The 22,159-nt window shown below is 40.0% G+C and overlaps 3 protein-coding genes across 3 annotated transcripts; 1 reads left to right on the forward strand and 2 right to left on the reverse strand.

The window, feature by feature from the left end:
- Positions 1–11: 11 nt before the first annotated feature.
- Positions 12–8,506, reverse strand: ugdh (UDP-glucose 6-dehydrogenase). The gene is made up of 12 exons (XM_076294703.1): positions 8,301–8,506; positions 7,788–7,949; positions 7,475–7,576; positions 7,052–7,252; positions 6,641–6,838; positions 6,281–6,428; positions 6,051–6,145; positions 5,022–5,152; positions 4,246–4,370; positions 4,009–4,100; positions 3,811–3,921; positions 12–671 (listed from the first exon to the last, which is right to left on the reverse strand). Exons 2-12 carry the CDS (start codon positions 7,947–7,949, stop codon positions 561–563), a joined length of 1,476 nt encoding a protein of 491 aa, XP_076150818.1. The 5' UTR covers positions 8,301–8,506; the 3' UTR covers positions 12–560.
- Positions 8,507–8,635: 129 nt separating this feature from the next.
- Positions 8,636–16,014, reverse strand: smim14 (small integral membrane protein 14). Its single transcript, XM_076294707.1, has 5 exons — positions 15,826–16,014; positions 11,915–11,991; positions 10,129–10,177; positions 9,637–9,782; positions 8,636–9,530 (listed from the first exon to the last, which is right to left on the reverse strand). Exons 2-5 carry the CDS (start codon positions 11,987–11,989, stop codon positions 9,492–9,494), a joined length of 309 nt encoding a protein of 102 aa, XP_076150822.1. The 5' UTR covers positions 11,990–11,991; positions 15,826–16,014; the 3' UTR covers positions 8,636–9,491.
- A 2,010-nt stretch (positions 16,015–18,024) lies between these two features.
- On the forward strand, positions 18,025–21,545 carry ube2kb (ubiquitin-conjugating enzyme E2Kb (UBC1 homolog, yeast)). Its single transcript, XM_076294710.1, has 7 exons — positions 18,025–18,441; positions 19,349–19,442; positions 19,595–19,653; positions 19,857–19,939; positions 20,283–20,382; positions 20,631–20,759; positions 21,240–21,545. Exons 1-7 carry the CDS (start codon positions 18,379–18,381, stop codon positions 21,312–21,314), a joined length of 603 nt encoding a protein of 200 aa, XP_076150825.1. The 5' UTR covers positions 18,025–18,378; the 3' UTR covers positions 21,315–21,545.
- Positions 21,546–22,159: the final 614 nt, after the last annotated feature.

Genomic DNA, 22,159 nt, shown 5'->3' on the forward strand with positions numbered 1-22,159 from the left:
GAGCAGAAAAGTAAAGCTGCAACGTGTTTAATGTTTCATCTGATTGGTCCAGTATTACAATCATTTGTGCATTTTCACAAAATTCATACCATATAAAATATTTCATTAGAAAAGAACAAAAACACACATCCACTGTCACAACACGTAGATGTTCTCAAACAAGGTAGACATCAGGGTGTTCTATATGATCAGTTGTAGATTCATAACATCCAAAAAGTGACATGTAGACTAAAACAGACTGGCTTCTGTCCAAAGTGGCATAATAAAAGAAACTACAATGTCAGACACGTAACACATGGTTTCTATTCCTTATGAATAGTAATGTGTTAATTAACTAACACCAACTGATTAGGCTGGTGATAAAAAATCAGTGTTTCAGTGACCTCCAGAAATCTGTGGTCACATGCTAATTTGGGAAGCTGACAGATGATTAAGAGGTATTCAAAGAGTTTTTAGCTGGTGTGTTCATGTACAGCTATACAGAATATTTCAGTCAACAGCTGTAATACACAGTTGTGTGGATATCCAAGAGCGTTCAATCAGCGTGCAGGTAGAGCATGTCAGACTTTGGCCTTCTTTGCTGGGGGTTCATTGAGGGTGATGCGTCCCATTCCAACAGGAGGAGTGAATGGAATCCGGGATGGTGTTACTTTTTTACCAATTGTCTCAATCTACACACACACACACAAATGGACAAAGAAAGATTCTGGTGAGGCAGAATATTTATACGGCGACACGGACAGACATGGACAGATTAGTGAGTAATATATAACTGCATCACAGACAGAACTATCATTGAAACAATAATTCGCCAGGGAACAAAGAATCCTTTATCCAACCAATAATAACCTGCATTCTTCAGTTTGACACACATCCCTGACTGTAGGCCTCTATGCTTCGAAATTGTAGCATTATTGGATATGCTTCGAAATTGTTAGCCTGGGAGAACCCAGACGAACCTGTTAGTAAATTTGAATTTGCTCTGCAGGTCAGTCTGGCAAGGAGGCTATTGACACCCTGGGCCTTTTTCTAAAACTAGTCCCTACCCACCCCCCCCACCCCCCCTCGGTTACGGAGTGCACTCGGTGGGAATCCCTCTCAGAGAAATTAAGTTCCCTCGATTAGCGCATAGCGTATAATAGCCTACCGCACTGAGCTTTGGGACTACATTCTGCCTAGCAGAAAAAGGTTCTGGCATAGCCATAGATTTGTTTACAGGTGTACTCACTCGGAACTAACATCTGAATGAAGCGTTCTCCATGATGTGGAGCATTGATTGACACATCCTCAATTAGGCCTGCACAATTATCGCAATCGCAATATCAACCAACGCAATTACAGTAAGAACAAAATTATTCATACCCCTGGCAAATATTGATTTAACGCTGATTTTCTCTTTATCAATACGTTTGTTCTGACTGAAAATGACACTATCACATGCCAAAGGTTTGTAAGACAATGTGGGAGAAACATAGAATTAAATAAAGCATTTTTATGAAAAATGGCATGTCCAAAATTATTCATACCCTTTTTAAATAATCAATGAAAACATCTTTATTTGCCATCAAAGCTCTCGAAATGGTTCTTATAATACCTACCAAGCCTCTCCATGTGTCCACAATGATTGTAGACTGCACCTTTTTAGCAGCAATCTGGGTTTTGAGGCAGGAACGATTATTTGTCATCACTTTGGCCTTGTGCTAACTTTTTTGACTGGTTGAGGTCTGGACTCTGGCTGGGCCAATGTTGATATTGTTCTCTATTAACCATTTCTTACCTTGTTTGGCTGTATGTTTTGGATCATTGTATGGTTTAATGGTCCAATTATGCCTATTGGGGCAGGTCTCTTGGCACACTGCCTTATCTTTTGCTCCAGAATCTCAGTGTAGCCTCTTGCTTTACTTTGAGAAGGTCACCAAGTCCCCCTGTATGACAAACATCCCAAAAGAATACTTTTCTAAGCCCCATAATTGAAATGGACATGGTGTTATTGGAACTGAATGTTTCTTTTTTTATCTCAGGCCATGTCCCTGGGTCAAAAAAAATTCCAGCGAAAGCTAAATGCTTGTCCAGGTGTGCCCTTATAAAGGTTTAGCAGAGTTGTGCATGTTTAGAGAAGAGTGATCCATGATCAGCATCCAAGATGACCAAGTGATCTGAAGTGAAAAAGGTGCAGTCTATAATCATTGTGGAAACATGGAGAGGCTTGGTAGGTATAAGAACCATTTCGAGAGCTTTGATGGCAAATAAAGATGTTTCCATTGATTATTTAAAAAGGGTATGAATAATTTTGGACATGCCATTTTTCATAAAAATGTTAAAAAAGATAAAAACTATTTTTTTTTTATTCCATGTTTCTACCACATTGTCTTACAACCTTTTGGCATGGGCAGTGTCATTTTCAGTCAGAAAAAACATATTGGTCAAGAGAAAATCAACATTACATCAATATTTGTCAGGGGTATGAATAATTTTGTTCTTAACTGTACCCAATCGTAAAAGCTACACATAATCGTGCAGTTAAGTTTGGCAGATTTCTGACTTTTATATTAATTTCATCCTCCTTGACTATGTCACCTCTGGTTGGTGGGTGTGCGTACTGCGTGAGAGGCACATAAATTCTGTCGGCCGGTGGCGCTGTGCTTGTTGTGCACTGGGAGTGCTCACCAATCAGGGGTGGCACAAATTAAAGAGACATTTGGAATATTGAATTGAATCAATTAATTAGATATTTTCCCCAAATCGTGCAGCCCTACCCTCAATAAGTCACCATCTTTGTTTACTTGGCGTTGGAGGGTTTAAAACACACTACCACTTAACAGCAATTGGTTTCGGATGGACCGCGCATACAGAGTGAAAGTGGCTAGGGAGAGGGCGAAGTAACTAGTATCGGAAAGGGCCCCATTTCCAATGTTACAAAAACCTAGGCACCAATCACTAACGCTTATCCGGCATGGGGCGGGCTTTATACGATAACAGATTGGGCACTACATTCAACACAACCAAAGGCGACGCTGATGGCGACTTGTTTAAACAGATATAGACATGTTTTTTCTTTGAGATTGAGTAAACAACCGCATTTAAAAAAACTTTGTTTACAATATTTAATTGCTGCACTTCTGAAAAGATTAGGTAAGAGTTTAATGCACCAATTTAAGTTTAATTCCACTGTTTATTATGCCCCTGGAAGTCAATGAAGCCTTTCCAGACCCACTCACAATCTCAATTTGGTCTGGTGATAACCAGGCTACCGAATTGTAGCATTACTGTCAACAACAGTAATCTGTCATAGGCAGATATCTCAGCTTTGTATGGCAAGCATGACACACCAGTTATCAAATAGTAGTTGCCTGTCTATCCTGACATACCTAGGGTTCAATTACACAATATGGACTGGGTGTAGATGGGGTGCTTTCTTGCACCATGCCCTCGTAACCTTTTGTGTAAAGTATGTAGGGATAGGTTTTCAAAAGAGAGTGTGTTTAAGGTGTGGGATGATAAGCTTTTATAGAAGGGGGGTGGGCTTGTATAGAAGAGAATGACATTTTTCAGCCAGTTTAGCCAGTTCACTGCCTGGTTGACTGCATTTTTCAGCCTGGTTCAGCCAGTTCACTGAACAATTGAGAAGAAACATCATAACAGACAGGTATGTCTTATTAGAGATTAACTGTGTCCAGCAGTAAACTACACTACAGCAAAAAAAGGTAATTGTACAAGAAAAAACATAGTGTAAAAAGGATAAATTGACAGAATGGCCTGTTCAGTCACTCAGGTGTTGATATAGTCATGTGTATGGTTGAAAGCCTGTACCTGGAAACCAAGGTTCTGGAGTCGTGGGTGCAGGTGATCTAAGACTCTGCGTCCATCAAATAGAAATGCTGGCTTCAGCATTCGCACATAGATCTTCTCATAGTCCAGATCCTACAAAGCACACAATCACTTACATTTTCAGACATTTTCCATATTCTGTGTTGTGTAATATGGTCCTGAGAACAGTGAGGGAATTACCTTAAACATGTCCCACTCTGTACAGATGACCAGAGCATGGGCTCCTGCACACGCATCATAGGGGTCCGTCGTCACTGTAACCAGCTCAGATACTGTAGACGCATTAAAACAAAGATCCGTGATTACTAACCGCTGAGCTCCGCTTCAACCCGCTCTGATTAAATTATTAAATAACGTCACCAGCTCTGGCCATCAGTGGCAGTATATCTCCTCCACACCAACATATAGCACACATACCTCTCTCTGGCTTGTCACCTGACAGGTCCAGTATAATCTGCTCCTTGAGTACTTTGGGGTCATAGATGTGCAGTTTTGCTCCCTCATCCATAAGATATTTAGAGATGTGGATACTGGAGGACTCCCTGTTAACAGAATGACACACAGTGAGAACTTTATATCCCAATTGAGGGAGCTCATTGAATGTTCCGCATGGTATCATTTATCTGTGCCTGTGATTATTAGTCTGGGTGGTAAATGCAAATAAAATAGTTTATGCATAGTAGAATGATAGGAACTGGGTTACTGTGCAGTCTAATAGACATAAATTGTTCTTCAAAACACAAAAAAATATTTTTAAGACCTTTCTTTTCATCTGAACAATAACAAAAAGGTCCCATCTCCCAACACAAGGAGAGTTCTGCAACTTTTATAACTTAACAAATGTCCACATGTGCACTTGCATATGCCCCCTCCAGCCGCTCTATACCTAAGGCAAAAATGGGTGCGAGGTTTCAACACTATTACATGACTAAGCACTTTAGATTCTCTGGGGCTCCAAGGCGCGCACGTGTGTGTGTGTGTGTGTGTGTGTGATTGAGTGAGTGAGTGAGAGAGAGAGAGTAGATGAAAGGTTGGTGTGAGTGTTCAGCCAGAGGGGGAAAGTTCAATGATTACAAGGTGAAATGTAAGACTGATTAGCTTCTCATGATCAATCACACCAACTCAAATATCAGAGAAAAGTGTATCACACGGGGTAAGTACATTCTGATAGATAATCGTGACTATGCATGTACCTGGTATCTCCTGTGTCCTTTTTGAAGGAGAAGCCAAGCAGGGCGATCTTTTTGCCTGTCACTGTGTTGAACAGACAGTCAATGATCCTGCTGGCGAACCTTCTCCTCTGGTATTCATTCATGTCAATTACCTGCAAGATGTGAGGAAGTAACACACCAGCATATGAGAGACAAACTCAAACAGTACTATACAAGCTACAAGAGAGCAATAGGCTAGCTAGCTAGCTAGTAGTAACCCACTTCCAGTTAATTATGCTAAGCTAGGCTAACAGTGTCAGGCTGGGTTATTGCAGGCACAGAGAAAAGAAGGGTATGCATCCTCTTATACAGCTCTGGGGTAGGCAGCAAATAAGCTTGCTTCCCCAAAAGGTGACATGTTCCTTTAAGTAGGCCTTTTGGTGGCATGATGGATTTCAACAAATAAAAATGAGTGTCATATGGGCCACAATCATTGGATGTTTCTTTTTCACTTTCTTGATATTCTACTATCCCTACTGAAAGTCTACCCTGACAGTGTTCACATTCAAAACCAAGTTGAAATGGTCAAGGGTCTTGTCTGTGTTTTGCTCTTGCATTGTGACAACAATGACCAATGGCTTTAGTAAAAATCTTACATTTTATAATCACAAACTACTGTTTGAAATAACGACAAGGTTTGTAGGACATATGGACTTTATCATTTTGCTAATTCTTGTAGAAAACACAGTTTCATAGGTTTGTCTTTTGTCCTGACATGGACTCAGAGGGAAGGGTCTACTTAAATTAACACGCAAAACCACACCCTAGTCACTGAGTGATTCATTCTGGAGGACTGCAGTAAAGAGTTGGTTAAAAGAATCAAGAGTGATCACAACAACCTCACACTCCAAAAGTCAACCAAGACTGGAATAATCTGTCCTTTGTGACAGTGCCGCCTTACTTACAAAGATGATGAAGCATTTTGAATGGAGGGCAAAGTATGTGTACAATCTCTCCATGTATTTGTATACGTGTGTATGTGTGTGTGTGTGTGTGTGTGTATTTTCACACCTGTTGCCAATATGATGCAACCTCAGGTAGGTTCAAAGCTTCACAAAGATATACCAAGTTTAGCACATCTTTCTGGAAACAACTCCCTCCAAATCCTGAAACAAACAAAAACAACTGAGACTTTACCTTCGGGGCCTCTGACACTCAACAGAACCAGAGCTCAGACACAGAGCACTTGCAGTGACGTACCACTGAACACTCTTTTAGGTCAGTGAGACACCTGTACTCACCCACACTGGCTTTCAGGAACTTGCTGCCAATGCGCTGGTCCATGCCGATGGCTTTGGCCACCTCCTCAACATCCGCTCCAGTTGCCTCACACAGTGCTGAGATGGAATTTATGCTGCTGATGCGCTGTGCAAGGAATGCATTCGCAGCCTTACGACACGAGAGAAAAAAAAAACACAGGAGTCAACATCATTCAAGATAGACTGGCAGGCTGGGATGGAACCCTATAGTCAAAGTCAAAGTCAAAGTCTGCTTTATTGTCAATATCTCTTTACATGCGCCAGACATACATATACATATATATATATATAGCTTAATTGATCTATTTTAGTATGGGTGTGGGGGTGTGCATGCATCCTCACCAGTTTGGAGAGTTCAGATGACCAGGTATTTGTGGTGATGATACGAGCTTTGGGGACCCAGTTCTCATAAACGGCACACAATGCCCGGATGGCCCTTTGACCCTCTGGTGTTTCATCTCCACCAATCAGCACACGGTCTGGCTCTTTTAGGTCCCGTACGGCTGTCCCCTCCGCAAGAAACTCTGGGTTAGACAGCACCTGGACAGCCAGAGAGGCGACAGAATGACCAGAAGTTCGTAAACATACTAACATATGTATATATATATATATATATATATATATATATATATATATATATATATATATATGCCATATATATATATATATATATATATATGCCATATATATATGCCAATATATATTGTATGTATATATATACTCATACACACACACACACACACACACACACACCTGTAGGTTGAGACTGGGTTTGGTGTTGGCATCAAATATCCTCCGGATGCTCTCAGCTGCGCGGACAGGCACAGTGCTTTTTTCTGTGACAATCTTGTAACCATCGGACATCTCAACGATGCGCCTAGCACAAGCCTCAATGAACTTCAGGTCAGCAGCACGTCCTTTCCCCATGCCATATGTCTTAGTGGGTGTGTTCACCTAAAACACAGAGAGATTAAAAGGTCAACAATGTTTAAAAGAAAATGTAGCATGTTCCTTCAAAATCACAGCATAATCTGGATGAAGAGGATCTGTTTTGTACAATGTTCAATATGTTACTACTACACACTGGCAGTCACAATTTAAATTGTGTCTGTAATAAATTGAGCACTCATATTCTTTTTTAGCAGGTATCTGCTGCTTCAAAGACGTGTGACTTACAGAGATGAACACCAGGTCTGCGTCTTTGATGGCAGCATCAATGTCGGTAGAGAAGAAGAGATTTTTACCTCTACAGGAGAAAACCACATCACTGAGGCCTGGCTATAAAGACACAGAGACCAGACATAACCTCAGTATGACCTGAGGCTACACAGAGAACAGTACAGTACAGAGAGCAAGCACAAGACTACAAAATGTGACTAATGAATAACACAGCCTTGGGCTTATTTGCTAGGCTACATCTTAAAACTCACAAGTACACCTTGCTGAGAACTCTACTTGTGTGAATTAGTGTGTGTGCAGCCTAACCTACCTCGTAAATAGGTAGTACATCTGAGTTCCAGGCTTTGATTCGAGACTCATTGACGTCCACCACCGTGACGCGGATTTTGGGGCACATTTGAGCGATCACGCTGCAAGTGGGCCCCCCAACATATCCAGCCCCAATACAGCATATCTTCTTTATTTCAAACATCTAAGAGCCAATACATTTCAGATGGACCATTTAATAAATCCGATTACTAATTCAATACAAACAAATCAGGGCGACGCACAATTGTGACGCTAACGTTACTGCAAAGTTGCTTTATTCTGCCAGCTTTTCACAACGTTAAATCCGCTAGGTAGCTCACTACGTTAACGTTACACACTAGTGTGTCAGGTCAGGATAACTTTTTAAGTTTTATTCTCCTGTGTTTATAGATGACCAAATAACTCTATGCACACGTTTAGTTTTATTTATTATCGAGTGACAGACAACATATCTACGGATATTCGTTCCACCAATGTTGATGATCAAACTGTTAAAATAAGCCGCAACACTTACCGTGCTTGGAAACTAACGTTAGCCCGGGAGAAAGCAAAATGACCACGATGTGAGGTGGATCAAATCAGAAAACAGTAACTTCACAACAACTTCTCGTATGTAGAGTTGTTCTCGGGTATTCAGGTTGACCCTGAACTGTACAATATTAGGTAACTACAGTCAACTTTCTCTTCACGCACACCCCTAAACTCGATCTTTTCCGGTATGTGGGGAAGCCCACGTTATGCCAATGAATGTTCGATACGTCAGCATGACGCACAAGAACAGGGAGGGGTTCTCAGAACACCCAGCTAAATTGACTTCATCGGGCTTCATACAAACGCACATTATCCCAGTTACAGTACACGTTGTTATGTTTTTATTAGAGATAAGAAAAAGTGCATAGTACAAGCCCTTTCTGTGATATGAATACAGTGTTTTGTCTAGCAGTTTGTATAACAATCACGGTTAAACCGCACAATAAAAAACAATCAACAGTAGGCCTATAACATTCTGAATAATGAAATTATTTCTCTATAAATCAGTAACTGAAGATGAGGCTCCACAGCCATCTGAGGTTGTGGGAGTCACTATGACATGAATGAGCCACTGGTCATAATATCACCATACATAACACAGTCACAGATTGCACATCTCTCCAAAAAGCTAGCGTGCAATCTCTCTCGCGCACGCACATGGACACGCATACACACGCACACACACACACACTTTAATTTGTGAGTAATCATGTTCTTTGTAACGTGAAAACTCACAAACCCACAGTGTTGAAATAAGACGAGTAAGACGTCATCACATCCCCCTAACTCATTACAAACATGTGGAAAATATTAAGTTGCTTGGAAGGGTGTGGGCCTGCCTGTGACGTTTTTTCAGTCTAGACTTTACAATAACCCAAATCACCCTGTTTGACATCAGAAAGGAATGTGAAGGACCCTCCGTCCCTGTGTCTGTTTACCCATACCCCCCCCACCCCACCCTGTCTCTCACACACACACACACACACAGTAGATAGTCTAAAAAACGCTGTCACCCTTAGAGCTGCAGAGGATAATATGAAGCCACAGTAGAGTGGAAGAACTGTTATTAAAGGTCACAAAGCTAACTGTTATAGAGGGACTGATGACTGCTCGAAGTCAGAGGTCACACAGCTCAGGTCCTTGGCCAGTGGTAGAATTCCTGTCACCATAGTGATTAATCCACAGGAGGGGCAGGTGGGTCCCTGTTCTCAGTCTGCCAAAAAGTAATACAGTCATTTTTAACAAACTAATTTAATTAAATAACTCAACTTAAATGCTGAAGATGAAAACTCCTCATAATATGTGATCATGTGACTTACATGGTGGGGGCCACGTGGTTTGGCTGAGGGCCCACCCCTCATACTCCGGGGGCGGAGGAGGAAGAGGATCACTGCCAACACCATCCAGCCCATAATGATCATCGGCACAGTGAAATCATCACCAGCTGAGGAGCTGGGACCAGGGACTGCACACAGGAAATAAAGTTTTTAGATTGCTTATGAATCAGAGATTATGTCATGAAATCACTCACAAATTACACATTCATTCACCACATCTAGAAAACAATTACGAATATCTACAACCATTAATAACTAGTAGTAACTAGTAGCTAATGAGTGATGTGATTGTTGATACTATGATTAAGGTACATGTAAAATCAATTGAGTGGATGACTAAGATGTGGGAGTACATTTTAACACTCAAGCACATGGCTATTATTCTAATCTGTCTATGGTTTTTACATGTATTCCTTAGAAGCAGTCTATAAGTGAAGTTGTGACTACTTTCTCTTGGAGTACTAGACAACCTACCCTCCTGTAGGCACTCTGTGTCTGTACAATAGGACTGGGACTGCCGCAGCTGCAACACATCGCAAACGAGCATGCATTTTAATTGCATCAAGACCGAACTTTCATAAGACATATCAAAAAGAAAATATTCATACTGCCTTGGATGCACTTTGTTTCCTAATGTGAAAACCCCCCCCAAAACAATGAAATTATAACATACCAAGACCACTCAAAGGTGATTGGAAGATCTACAAAAAAATCTCATTAAGGGACTTTGTTTTACATGAAACATGTGATTTACATGTGTTTTATTCTTTAATTCAAGTTATTTACAACTCTCCCATTATTCCATTAGGGGCCATTAAAGGTGCTCTTAGTGATACCACGCGTGACCACGTTTTTGACTAAAAAAGCTGTCTGTGTCCTGAATACACTGTAAAAAAAAACGCGATCTATGTGGACAGCCCAGGCTCCAAAAACGGCAACAAAAACAACCTGGGCAAACCTAGCCCATAAAAACATAAACTGTTCCAGCAAATCACAGACGAGATGTGCGTTTAGGAGAGTTTCAGTTGCAGACATCCCAAGTCTCCTGGAAGTTCCGGGAGTCTCCCGTATATTGATAGCGGCTCCCTGACGCCCGCAAATTAGATAAAATCTCCCGGAATCTAGAGTGAGCGATCAAGAGCGAGCATTCGAGAGCGCGTGTGCATCTGAGAGTAGCGCGCACACAACGGGAGAGAGAGAGAGAGAGAGAGAGAGAGAGAGAGAGAGAGAGAGGGGTGGTGCGTGTGTGCCTGAGCGCATCCAAGAGAGAGAGAGCATCCTGATTGGCCTGTTTCGCTAAATCAACCAATCAGTTTTCAGTGTAGGCGGGCTTTAATTGATCTCTTTTCTCCTGAACTTAATTAATCAGTTCAGTGTATGAATAAGAGCATCATAGCAGAGTCAGTGCCTCAAAAAAAATGAAAATGTAGGCTACCCTTGTCTCATAAGAGTAAAAAATAATGATAGGCCTAGTCTTGCACGCTGCCCTGTTTGTAACAGTGACTTTAGCATTGCCCATGCCAGGTGAAATGATTGCAAAAGACATGTTGAGGTGAGTTTAAGTGCCAATTAATGTGCATATTATTCAGGCCTATAGCCTAGATGGCTAGTTGCCAAGGCTACATGAAAACACCAAACTACCAAAATCTAAATATTTTATATCTATAGGCCTTCCTTATTTGGTGTAGGCCGACTGACTAGGCTAAAGTTTTTTTTTTTTTTTTGGGGGGGGGGGGGGTCGTGATACCTCCCTGAAATGACTTTTTGCAGGTTGGGATGTCTGCAGTTGCACAGGAGCAGCACGGGAGGGAGGGGGAGGAAACAGCAAGCTAGCTCTCTGTTTTGTTTGAAAGTCAACAAAAGTGACATTACCCAGCATCGCTAACCCCAAACAGCAACTAACCCCAAACCATGTCCAGCTGCTTTCAGAGAGGACACTGGCTCCCCCTGTTGATTATGACAGTAATATCAACCAACAAAACAAAAGGTAAATGGTCTTTAAAGGTGCAGTCAGCAATTTGCGCAGTAAGTCACGATTGTTTTTGTTTATATGGGTGCAAAACACATTTAAGCAACATGCACATATGCAAATTGTATAATGGCATGTACAGTAATTACTATTATACAATTACAAACAAAACCAACATGTATATAATCAAAATATTTCATACCAATACTCTGAAAAGACTCCCGAGAAGATCAGAAAGAGAAATATGCAGAAACTCCAACATATTGGGTATAGAGACAGAAAAAAACTCACCAGGTTGATCAATCTCCTCATGGCATGTTGGTGAGAGCAGTAGCATGCACAGGGGTCACACGGCTCCTCTGCCATATCTTCATGAAATATATATATATACACACACACAAGTTTTAACAAAGGAATGTCAACGCTAATAGAGATCTAGGGAAGGGGTCACACATCAGATCACTGAGGCTTGCTTAGCATGAGTTATTATTTCCAAAGTTCAAACACAAGAAATGGGTAAACCAATTTACACAGCAGCCTTTATTTATGCATTTGTATTCATTCTGAATAACAGGGTAAACATATACCAACTAAGGTTGATGCTTGAATACTTGATAAACAAAATCAGATCTTGTTTAATTTATAAACTGCTACGCTATAAGTCTTCTACGAAAACAGCCATATAAAACAACATTTCACTTTGCAGACTATAAGCACATGCCAAATCCAATCTAAACCAAGTATCACCTAAAGCCAAGGACCCTTAGCATAGCAGTGGTTTTCAAAGTGGGGGCCGCGGGGGGGATGCCAACCATTGCCAGGGGGGCCTCAGCAAGTTGGAGGGAAAAATAAAAGCAACAAATAAATACATTTGAAAATTTTTAAATATACCTATTACTATGAGGGTTGTTATACAATGCCATTATAATAATTTGTCGCATATCTGAACATTATATTTTTAATGATAATGACTGGGAATAATAGAGTGATCAGCTCTCAATGACGGATAAGGTTTTTCAACAGGCCAAATTTAAAACTCTAAAAATAAGAATTTCTGTTTTAATTGTTCAAACATTAAGAATGTTGGGTATATGAAAATCCATATTAAAATTTCAAGTAATGTGATTTTAGTGTTTTTTCATGAGAATGAATTGGTTGCGGCCATAAGAAATGTCATGTGTTGCGACCATAGATTATCTTAAAATTAAATGTATTTCCTTAACATGCTTAAAAGTTTGTTTACAAGTTCTTAATAATATGAACTGTTTAGAAACAAATTCTTTATGTTTTGTGAATATTGGACTGATATTTTTGTTCTATACTGTCATTGTCACCTCATAAAATATATTTAGAACCCTTATTTTTCCTGTAAGTTTTATAAAACTGATGGAAAAGTCTGAAAAATAGCATTGACTTAAACATACTATATGACTGATTAATAATTTAACCACAGAAATGTTATTTTTCATTTAGAATTTAACACAGTTATTGCTATTATTGGTTGCACCACATGATGAGTGGTCGCACCAAATGACTCAAGGATCTCATATTGTTAAAAATATAAGTAGAGAGATTAATAAACTGTTATATTTTCATTTCATGAGGGTAATATAGTGCTTGCAAAGCAAAAAAAAACAACAATTAAATAAAAAATAAAAGTTTTACACAAAGTAAAATATTTTTAAGTTGCTAATGATGTTGAACATGTCCGTATATTGGTAAAACACACATAGAAAGAAACAAATAAGTGTAGACAGCTTAAGGGAGAAAAGGAGGTAAAAACGTGTGAGTGATCGAGGGGATAAACAGAAGAAATTCAGGACGTAACGTGAATGGGATTTAGCAGATGATTTTAAGAGATGGGGAAGGAGAAGATATTAAGATAGACAAAAGTGCATGGTTGGATGGAAAGGAAGAGATAATAAAAGATAAAGAAATTAAAAGATTTTAAAAGACAGACAGACTAACAATGGCAGAATGAAAGCTTTTTTGAGTAAAAGAGTGAGACATAGAAGTTAGGCTAACTACATGGGGAGGCTAGAAGACAGACAGATGATGGATAAAGATTGATAGATAGTATGATAGATAGGTAGTGTGATAGATTGATAGTGTGATAGATAGCATGATTGTGTGATAGATAGTGATCTGTGATTGATAGTGTGTTAGTGGGATAGTTAGCGTGATAGATATATTGTGATAGATACAGCGATGAAGAGAGTAAGTTTTCAGTTTTCAGAGCAAACAAACTTAAACAAAAAAAGATGATTAAACAAATTTTATGATGTTGCCCAATCATCACTAATAATATAACAAATAAAAACAATAAAATAATGTGAAACAAAACAAAAATAATGGTAATAAAATCCTATATTACAGTGTTAACGCCCCTCACCCCCACATACATAGTGATAGCCTATTTTTATGATATTGATAATAAGTGAAATATATCTTTCTTGCTGAACAGAACACAGTGGGAGGGATAAATGATTAATATATGTACATTTACCAAAGTAACCTTACATGTAAAATGATTTTTATTTACATTTTTGTAAATGTAAACGTTTTTTTCTGAAATCTTTGAAAATGTACTCTGAATGTATAAAAATTGTTTCCATATAACACTAAAATAAATTGCATAGGCATATAAATCCTAAATTAAATGTAAAACCACACAAAAAAGCATTTTGTAATAGTCGCACCACATGATGTTTGGTCGCACTTTGAGATCAAATTTACAGGCACAAAATTGACCACCTACTCATAACAAACTTGATTCCTCTAAAAGGGCACTATTTCATTTCTAATCAAAAAATAAATTTGAACAAATAAATTAATATTCATTGTATTGTTGAGGTCATACCACATGACGTCCAAATTTGGCAACTTCTTGCCAGCTGTTATTTAAGCTATGTTTTTCCAAATATAAGAGATAATTACAAACTTGTTTGCTGCCCCAATGGGTGCCTGGCAAACTAGTTTATGAATGCAACTTAAGATCTTTGAAATAATTTTAAAATAAAAGTCTCAAAATGGCAGTTTCTTGATGGTTGCACCAGATGATATTTGATTAAGTTGACATCTTCGGACAAAGTTTGTTTGTATAATAGGATGGACATAAAAATAAAAAATGCTGTGTCATTTTCTACAGAGCTACAAAACACTTTTGAAAAAATGCTAGATAGAGCAAAACGCACATTTGAATAGATTCAGTGTAATTTTAAAGAAGTTTCCCAAACAGCAGTCATGGTCGGACAGTCGCACCACATGATATTTTGATACTTCACATAAGAGAAAAATTAAAAATACCTAAAGATTTTTCAAAAGGTAAAGTGGTTACAAATATGGGAGTGCTCCCACATATATATGGTGTGTCTTCAGGCATTCAAACCTTTTATAAACTTAAAAAATGCTGTTGGACAGAAAATCTAGACGTCACGTCATTGACCCAGATATATACCCCAAATGCCATTTTTATGCTCCATTGCAAAGTGCTTGTGGCTAAAATAATTATTAGGATTAGCTTAATGTATTTATACATTTGCCGCAGTATTGTTGATGGATTTAAAAATACATCAAGGGGGTCCTTGGCCAGAACCTAGTGGTATTTGGGGGGCCTTGTCGTGGAAAAGTTTGGGAACCCCTGGCCTATAGGAGCTGCACATAACTGCATAAAAAAAGTTTCCTTGGTCTACCTGATGGTAAGCTACTGTGGTGGTTAGGTAAGAGTATATTTGTTAATAGTGTTTCAGTGTAGGCCTATGCAAATATGTGCTTCTGTGAGTCAGGCCTTTAGCTCAAGGACGTCAACCCGGATGTTCATGTCAACAATCCGTCTTCAAATCGAACTTTTCAATTATTCTCTGAATATGTTGCTTCGCCAGGCTACTTTTTTCACATTTGGCTTCCTCCCCCACTAAGCACATACCTGGAATACCACTTCACCCTCACCAAGATAACATCTGCAAGCAACTTTTTATGCATAATTTGGCAAACTTGTCCTTAAGACACATAAAGTCGGCTAGCAAACATCGCCAGGACTCCAAACTGATTGTGAAGCATACATCCATCTATTTGGCCAAATCCTCTCGGATTCAATTCGTTAGCCCATTAATGACATTCCAAAAACATTAGCTTAACCAGTCTAGATCCGGAAAACAGAGGAAGACACTGCATTTCAAGTGTCATTCGACCATGCAACTTACTTGGCTTTGACGGATAGATGATACGGCGCCCGATTTATTGAGTGAGGTAAATGGCTATGAAATGGCAGAACAACAAAAAATCCAATATAACTACAAAAGGGAGTCAGGCAGCCACTTCATATCTACGAGGACGACACATAGAGGGACGACAGCTGGTTTATTTTGTTTTGACACGAATCAGCCACGTCGATGGCTCACGCGAGATTTTGATTTATGGGACGTCAATCCGGTTTTCTCGCAAATGTGTTGGGCTAGGCTATCCAATCAGCGTGCTGCTTACCTAAGGCCTAATTAATAACAGGGCACAAAACATAAAGACTATCCCAGAGAATGTCTAGGGCTCTGGACTATCCCATGATTGCAAAACGGTAAGCTAGTCCATCATTCCATTGCATTAAACCAACGATGGCACAATATCAACTGACGCAGTTCCACATACTTTTCTGGGCAGTTTTAGGCCTATTTATGGGAGGCAAAGAATGTATTTAGCAATGCATTTACTTTATCAACACCTTATAGAGCAAACACAATGTTCTCGGTCCTTTTAGTGCATAGAGGTATTTAAAAGGAATGAAGTAATGCAATGCCAAATACTGTCCTTTCCACATGACTGCTAAATAAGGGTGGAGTAGAGAGCTGGATAAGGAAGACCGACTGGATGCCACACTTTGAGAGAAAAATTCTGTGGTTACATATGGGGACACATGTGTTGCGCTTTTCCTGAATAGCAGTTCAATTATTACTCAGAAATCACTGTTAAATGAATGTGTGCTTCTGTCTTCTTGACGTTTTTAAACTGAATATCAAGTGTGTAGAACTGGGTTAGTAAACCTGCACTGTTAAGCTATGTTTTCCACTGCAAAAAAATAATATTCAGACTAGCCATTTTTGAGCACGGAAGCAGAATCAACAATCTTTAACACTATGTATCTGAAGTCAGAAAAGCAACTCCTAAAGGTGGGCAGATGGAAGCCTCACATCATCTCGAGATAAATTACCTCTCATTATCTAAACCAACTGATGGGTGTATTTAGTGCACATAATCACTCATGGTGATGAGTGCAAGTGAACATCTAACTCTTTTCATCACTCAAGGAGAATAGCAGTTTCTCACTACAAACTGTCCCACTTATCCAAACTACCCATGCGCATAAGCTAACCTGCAGTTTCCTACCTGGAAATACCAGAGAGAAGAGAATTTAGACCGCTGCAGCTTATTTCAGTGTGAAGATTTAAATAAGTGCATTTTGTCTTGTGATCTTCTGCATTGTATTTTCCAAAATATGTTTAATCCACACATTGTTGAGAAATGTGTCCAAATAGTTCAGTCTTCATTTCAAACAGAGGATTTGGGTTCATGTGGTTGGAGATGGTTCAGTTTCTTTTGGGCTCTCAGGAATGACTTCTTCATAATGACCATTGGCTTTTTGGTTACCTGTTTGATCAAGGCCCCGGTTGCTCAATTTGTTTAAGTGGCCAGATCTGGGAAGACTTTTGGTGATCAAATCTCTTTTAACAATGAAGGAGGCTACCACTTTGCCACTGAGAATAAGGCAAACATTTTCTTTCGAGGTAATCCTTTTTTTGCAGGCCTATATGGACAATTCTCTAAACCCCAAGCCTTTCCTGTCCAATGAACTCAATCAGACACAGGTGGACAACAATAAAGTTGTAGAAGCATCTGAAGTAGCCTACATTTAAGCAGGATCCAAGCTAAAATACAAATTGCAATTGAAAGTAGCTTAAATCTTACATAAATTCAATATTTCAGTAATTTTGAAAAATGTTAGAACTTCCGAGGCACTCATGAGGGTTAGGCCTATATATTTAAAAATCCTTTAATTTCACATTTTAAAACAGGCCTATGTTTTTGTCATACCTTCGTCAGAGCATGGCAAAATGGTTTTGTCGTTTTGTCATGCTCACACCATTTCTTTTTCACAATTTTCTTTTTTAAAATAGAAGACAGTTTAGATTATTGGTGAGGCAGACCTAACTTTGAGGGTTCTGCACAAGTAGTCTGAAGATTAGGCTACTGACAAGTTTGGTGGGTGGGGGGGGGAATCTAGAATGGGTGAAGGAGGGTTTGTGGTCATAGAAGAAGAGTCAATACAATAGGGCTTTCGCTATGGTGAAGTCAGCAGAAAATGTTATTTAATGTTATTTACGTCTGTGTATCAATCCGGATAAAAATGGGCATATTTTACATTCAACATTGTGTACTGTCGACCACTTAATCACATGACACGAAGCTTGCCAACTGCTGTTAATCATTTCAACAATTTCTGGACAATACAAGCTTTCCATAGAGCAAGTCGTTTAACATTCAGGGAAACGTTCTAGTTCTATGTTGCTGATAATAACCCATCATTTTTCCAGACTTGCATTGTGTGCACGCATAGGGGGCTTGCCATTTGTTTACAGGGTGTACTATTTTAGGGGAAAAAGGCTGAAAGAGAAGAGCGAACGAAAGAGAGCGATAGAGGGGGATCCCGAAAGTGAGGCAAAGAGAGTGTAGCTGCCGCTGCGGCCCGACCAGGATACGGCAAAGCCATGGCTAACATCGCAGTTCAAAGAATTAAAAGGGAGTTCAAGGAAGTTCTTAAAAGCGAAGAGGTTTGTCATTATATGTCATTTGAAGTAAATGCGGAAGCGTTTAGTAAAACTTGTTTAAAGTGTAATGTTATTTTTCCAGAATACAATATCATGTAAACATCTAGAGAATAATGCTAGCTAGCTAGCTAGCCTAACGAGCTGGAAGGCAAGTTGGCATAGCATGAACTGCAGAGAATGTGTGGAGCATGAAGCAAGGCCCACACAGGAAGTTAGCAAGTCATCTTCTCTGGGTTTAGGCAGCAGGGCAAATTGTGTCAAAAGATAACAGAAACAAATGACCGAACATCTGGGTGGCATGCTGTGTGAAAATAGAAACCAGCAAATATGCTAAGTGAATCCGTCAGCGCTGTCGTGTCGTAGTTCTTCTGTCGTGGATACTGCTAGGGCTACCAACGCTAACTTATGTCATCTGTCGTAGGCTATGTTGTGTTACTGTCATGGGTCGCTAGCAGTGGTCCTAGCTTGCGAAGAGATCTAACATTGCTGTCAGACTCTAAAATCGTGATCTGGTTTGTTGAGTTCACATAATCTAGATTGTCTTGTCAACCATGGACACGAATTCAAGTCTATGCAAATAACAACAGTGTTCCTGTAGTGAAACAAAATAATACTGATGTCAGCAACGTAAGCTAATCATTGTAGCACCAGATGCTAAGTTGAGGGCACTATGGCCCGACACTTAGCTAGTTGGCTAGTGGTTTGACTTTTACTATTTGTGTAGCCACGAGTAGCTTCATCCCTGAATGTTTCAGTTTGCAGGTAACCTTGAAATTGACATCGTCAATACATTTAGGCTCTGAATTTTGTTAATAAGCGTAGGCAAGTTTGGAATGCCACCACACAACTTCTGTCTTTCTGTGGTGTATCCTCCTTGATGCTCTCTGTTTTCTCTTCACATTCCCAACAGACGAGTAAAAATCAGATCAGAGTAGACCTTGTGGACGAAAACTTCACAGAGCTGCGTGGGGAAATCGCTGGACCACCAGATACACCCTATGAAGGTAGACACATGCGTGCGCATTTATACCCGTGTAACTTGCATATTCTTTATATGGGTTAGTGTTTATGCTGTTGGTTATATGTTTGGCTTACAGACTGTACATGTCAGATGTAATGTTTCTTACTGATGTCCTGTTTATGTTGTCAAACCTAGGTGGGCGATATCAGCTTGAGATAAAAATTCCAGAGACATATCCATTCAACCCTCCAAAGGTAAGGAATACTACCAGTGAAGGGGTGGTTTAGTGTGGTGGGTAGTCCTTGCTGTGTGCTACACATGGCATGTAAATACATGTGAAACATATATTCTTGTGAAAGAGGCAAATTAACATAACTATCGTACAACGTGTTTTTTAGGTGTGGTGTATACAGTTGTCTACCAGTTTTAAATGCCCCCTTTTCCTTTTGTCTGTCAGGTGCGGTTCATCACTAAGATTTGGCACCCTAACATCAGCTCGGTGACTGGAGCTATTTGCTTGGACATCCTGAAAGACCAGTGGTAAGTATATAAGCATGTGACAGAGTGGCCATGATGTTTTGGGTTATTGTGTTTCTATAGCTGGTTTTGAAGCTCTAAACACCTCTTAATGGTGGAGCGCTGAGAAGAATGTAATAACTTTTCCCAAAAGTACAGGGAAATGCAGAGGGGAGTAGGCAGTTACCTTAGCTTGGCCCCACAGGATTAGTTAGTGAATAACCATGAGATGTAGCCCTTGTGGTGCAGCACTGAGCATGGTGCTGACGCTGCTAAGGAGACAGATTCAGTACCCAGGGAGCACATGTACTGAAAAACAATCTGCAGCTTACGGTAAGAATGTTTGCTAAGTGTCTTTATGTTGTAGGGCGGCTGCAATGACATTGCGGACAGTGCTTCTCTCTCTCCAAGCCCTTCTGGCAGCTGCAGAACCAGATGACCCACAGGATGCTGTGGTAGCCAATCAGGTATGAGGAACCTCAGAAACGTGGTTAGGTAGGGTGTCAAAGTGACTTGCCCGAGTGGGAGGAAGTGTCTCACAACCTAGAACATACAGTTGTGCTCATTAGTTTAGATACCCTGTACATACACATGCTAAATTTGACTAAAAAGAGGAATAAAATCTTTTGGAAATTGATCTTAATGCGTTAATGATCTTGCAAGGTAGTTGCAAGGCCTGACTGGTTAAGCAGAAGGGTTATCTGTGTGTGTGCAGTACAAGCAGGACTGTGAGATGTTTAAGCAGACGGCTCGGCTCTGGGCTCACGCCTACGCTGGTGCTCCGGCCTCCAACGCTGAATACACACGCAAGATCGACAAACTCTGTGCCATGGGCTTTGACAAAGTAAGATGACTCCTCAACCCTAACCACCAGAACATTCACAAACACCGACACTGACCATTTCCACCAATACACTGTAGATACAAAGGAACTAATGATGTTGTGATATTAAGAATTGGCCCATATAAATGTTCCAAGACAGTGGTAACTATCACACTGCACAGGTTCATAGAAATTATTTTTCAAGAGGGAGCTATTGTACAGACATTCATTACCAAGGTTGAAGTTGAATGCCAAACTGATATCTTGCAAAATTGTTTATGTATGCTTCTTACACACTTGTTGATGTTGAATCAGAAATGTCAGGCAAAGCAATAATTCAGCTGCTTTTGCAGTGGGTCTTCAGATTGCAGAGTTGTATGTGAAGGTACAAGAGGAATTCCAAAGGACATAGGGAAAGACACCACCTCGAACACAATCATTTTAACAGTGCATGCATGACTGTAACATTACAGTTTACCATCTTCTTTTTCTGTTTCACAGAATGCAGTAATAGTGGCCTTGTCATCTAAATCCTGGGATGTGGAAGCGGCAACAGAATTGTTGCTGAGCAACTAACCCCCCACCCCCTATTTCGTTACCCACTTCTCCCCTTCTGTTTTTCAGTTGTCCCCTCTCTCGTTTCACGTCAGTTCATTACGCTTCATCTGTTTAAAGCGGCATCTACTCCCTTTTAAATGAACCAAAAAAACTGGCAAAATAGCATTAGTCATCTGGGATTATGACGTTAGGTAATACACCGACTACATCAGAAAAATAAATAAATCTGTAAATAAAATGTTAAGTTGGTGTAGGTTGTAAAACAAGATTGGGACTATTTTTTCCCTGTATTATAATAGAAGAATCAGACAAGTTCAATTCATGCATGAGGGTGTAGCCTGGCCACTCATTGGGGAGGGGGTTGAACAGGGTCATCACCATAGAGATTAAGGTGAAACCAAACCCTTCATTACTCCAGTCTAAACCACAAACATGTTACTCTTCTCTCCACGCCTTCTCATTCTTCACTGTACAGTGCTAAGGGAGGTTGTGGAAAGAGCAGCTCAACTAGAGGTGTGAGTGCATTTGTGAGTGATTGTGTGTGTGTGTGCACTAGCAAACAGATGTGCTGGCTGCTGGGTGGTTAAGGCACGTGTGCACACATTGTTACAAGTCAGACAGTGTGTGTGTGTGCGCGTGATTCATGATGAATACTGGAGTGAGTGCCTGAATGAATGTGACAATTTTTAACACCTACTCTTGTCTGGACTCCGATCCCCTTCGAGTTTTACGGCAGCTGCAGGTCACAGCCATGACCTCTTCACCATCGGCCCTTGAAGTTTTCATCTTTTATTTTCTTCTAATTCAAAATGCCATGTTTACTGTGATCACACCGGCAATTGTTCCTTAGAGCAGAACAGGAA

Source organism: Alosa pseudoharengus, unplaced genomic scaffold (assembly GCF_046254945.1).
Source record: "Alosa pseudoharengus isolate Yale_2024_CS ecotype anadromous, Long Island Sound unplaced genomic scaffold, YU_APseudo_1.1 YU_APseudo_1.1_scf_2, whole genome shotgun sequence".
Lineage (NCBI taxonomy): Eukaryota > Metazoa > Chordata > Actinopteri > Clupeiformes > Clupeidae > Alosa > Alosa pseudoharengus.

Bases quoted from the DNA above. Each gene is read 5' to 3' on its own strand.
- smim14 (XM_076294707.1), bottom strand. From the start codon at position 11,989: ATGGCAGAGGAGCCGTGTGACCCCTGTGCATGCTACTGCTCTCACCAA. The intron at 10,178-11,914 runs GTGAGTTTTTTT...GATGTGTTGCAG, and splicing joins TGAGGAGATTGATCAACCTG to CTGCGGCAGTCCCAGTCCTA. The intron at 9,783-10,128 runs GTAGGTTGTCTA...TCCTGTGTGCAG, and splicing joins CACAGAGTGCCTACAGGAGG to TCCCTGGTCCCAGCTCCTCA.
- ugdh (XM_076294703.1), bottom strand. From the start codon at position 7,949: ATGTTTGAAATAAAGAAGATATGCTGTATTGGGGCTGGATATGTTGGG. The intron at 7,253-7,474 runs GTAAGTCACACG...TCTGTGTTTTAG, and splicing joins CAGACCTGGTGTTCATCTCT to GTGAACACACCCACTAAGAC. The intron at 672-3,810 runs GTACAGGCTTTC...GTGTGTGTGTAG, and splicing joins TCCAGAACCTTGGTTTCCAG to ATTGAGACAATTGGTAAAAA.
- ube2kb (XM_076294710.1), top strand. From the start codon at position 18,379: ATGGCTAACATCGCAGTTCAAAGAATTAAAAGGGAGTTCAAGGAAGTT. The intron at 19,443-19,594 runs GTAGACACATGC...TGTCAAACCTAG, and splicing joins ACCAGATACACCCTATGAAG to GTGGGCGATATCAGCTTGAG. The intron at 19,654-19,856 runs GTAAGGAATACT...TTTGTCTGTCAG, and splicing joins ATCCATTCAACCCTCCAAAG to GTGCGGTTCATCACTAAGAT.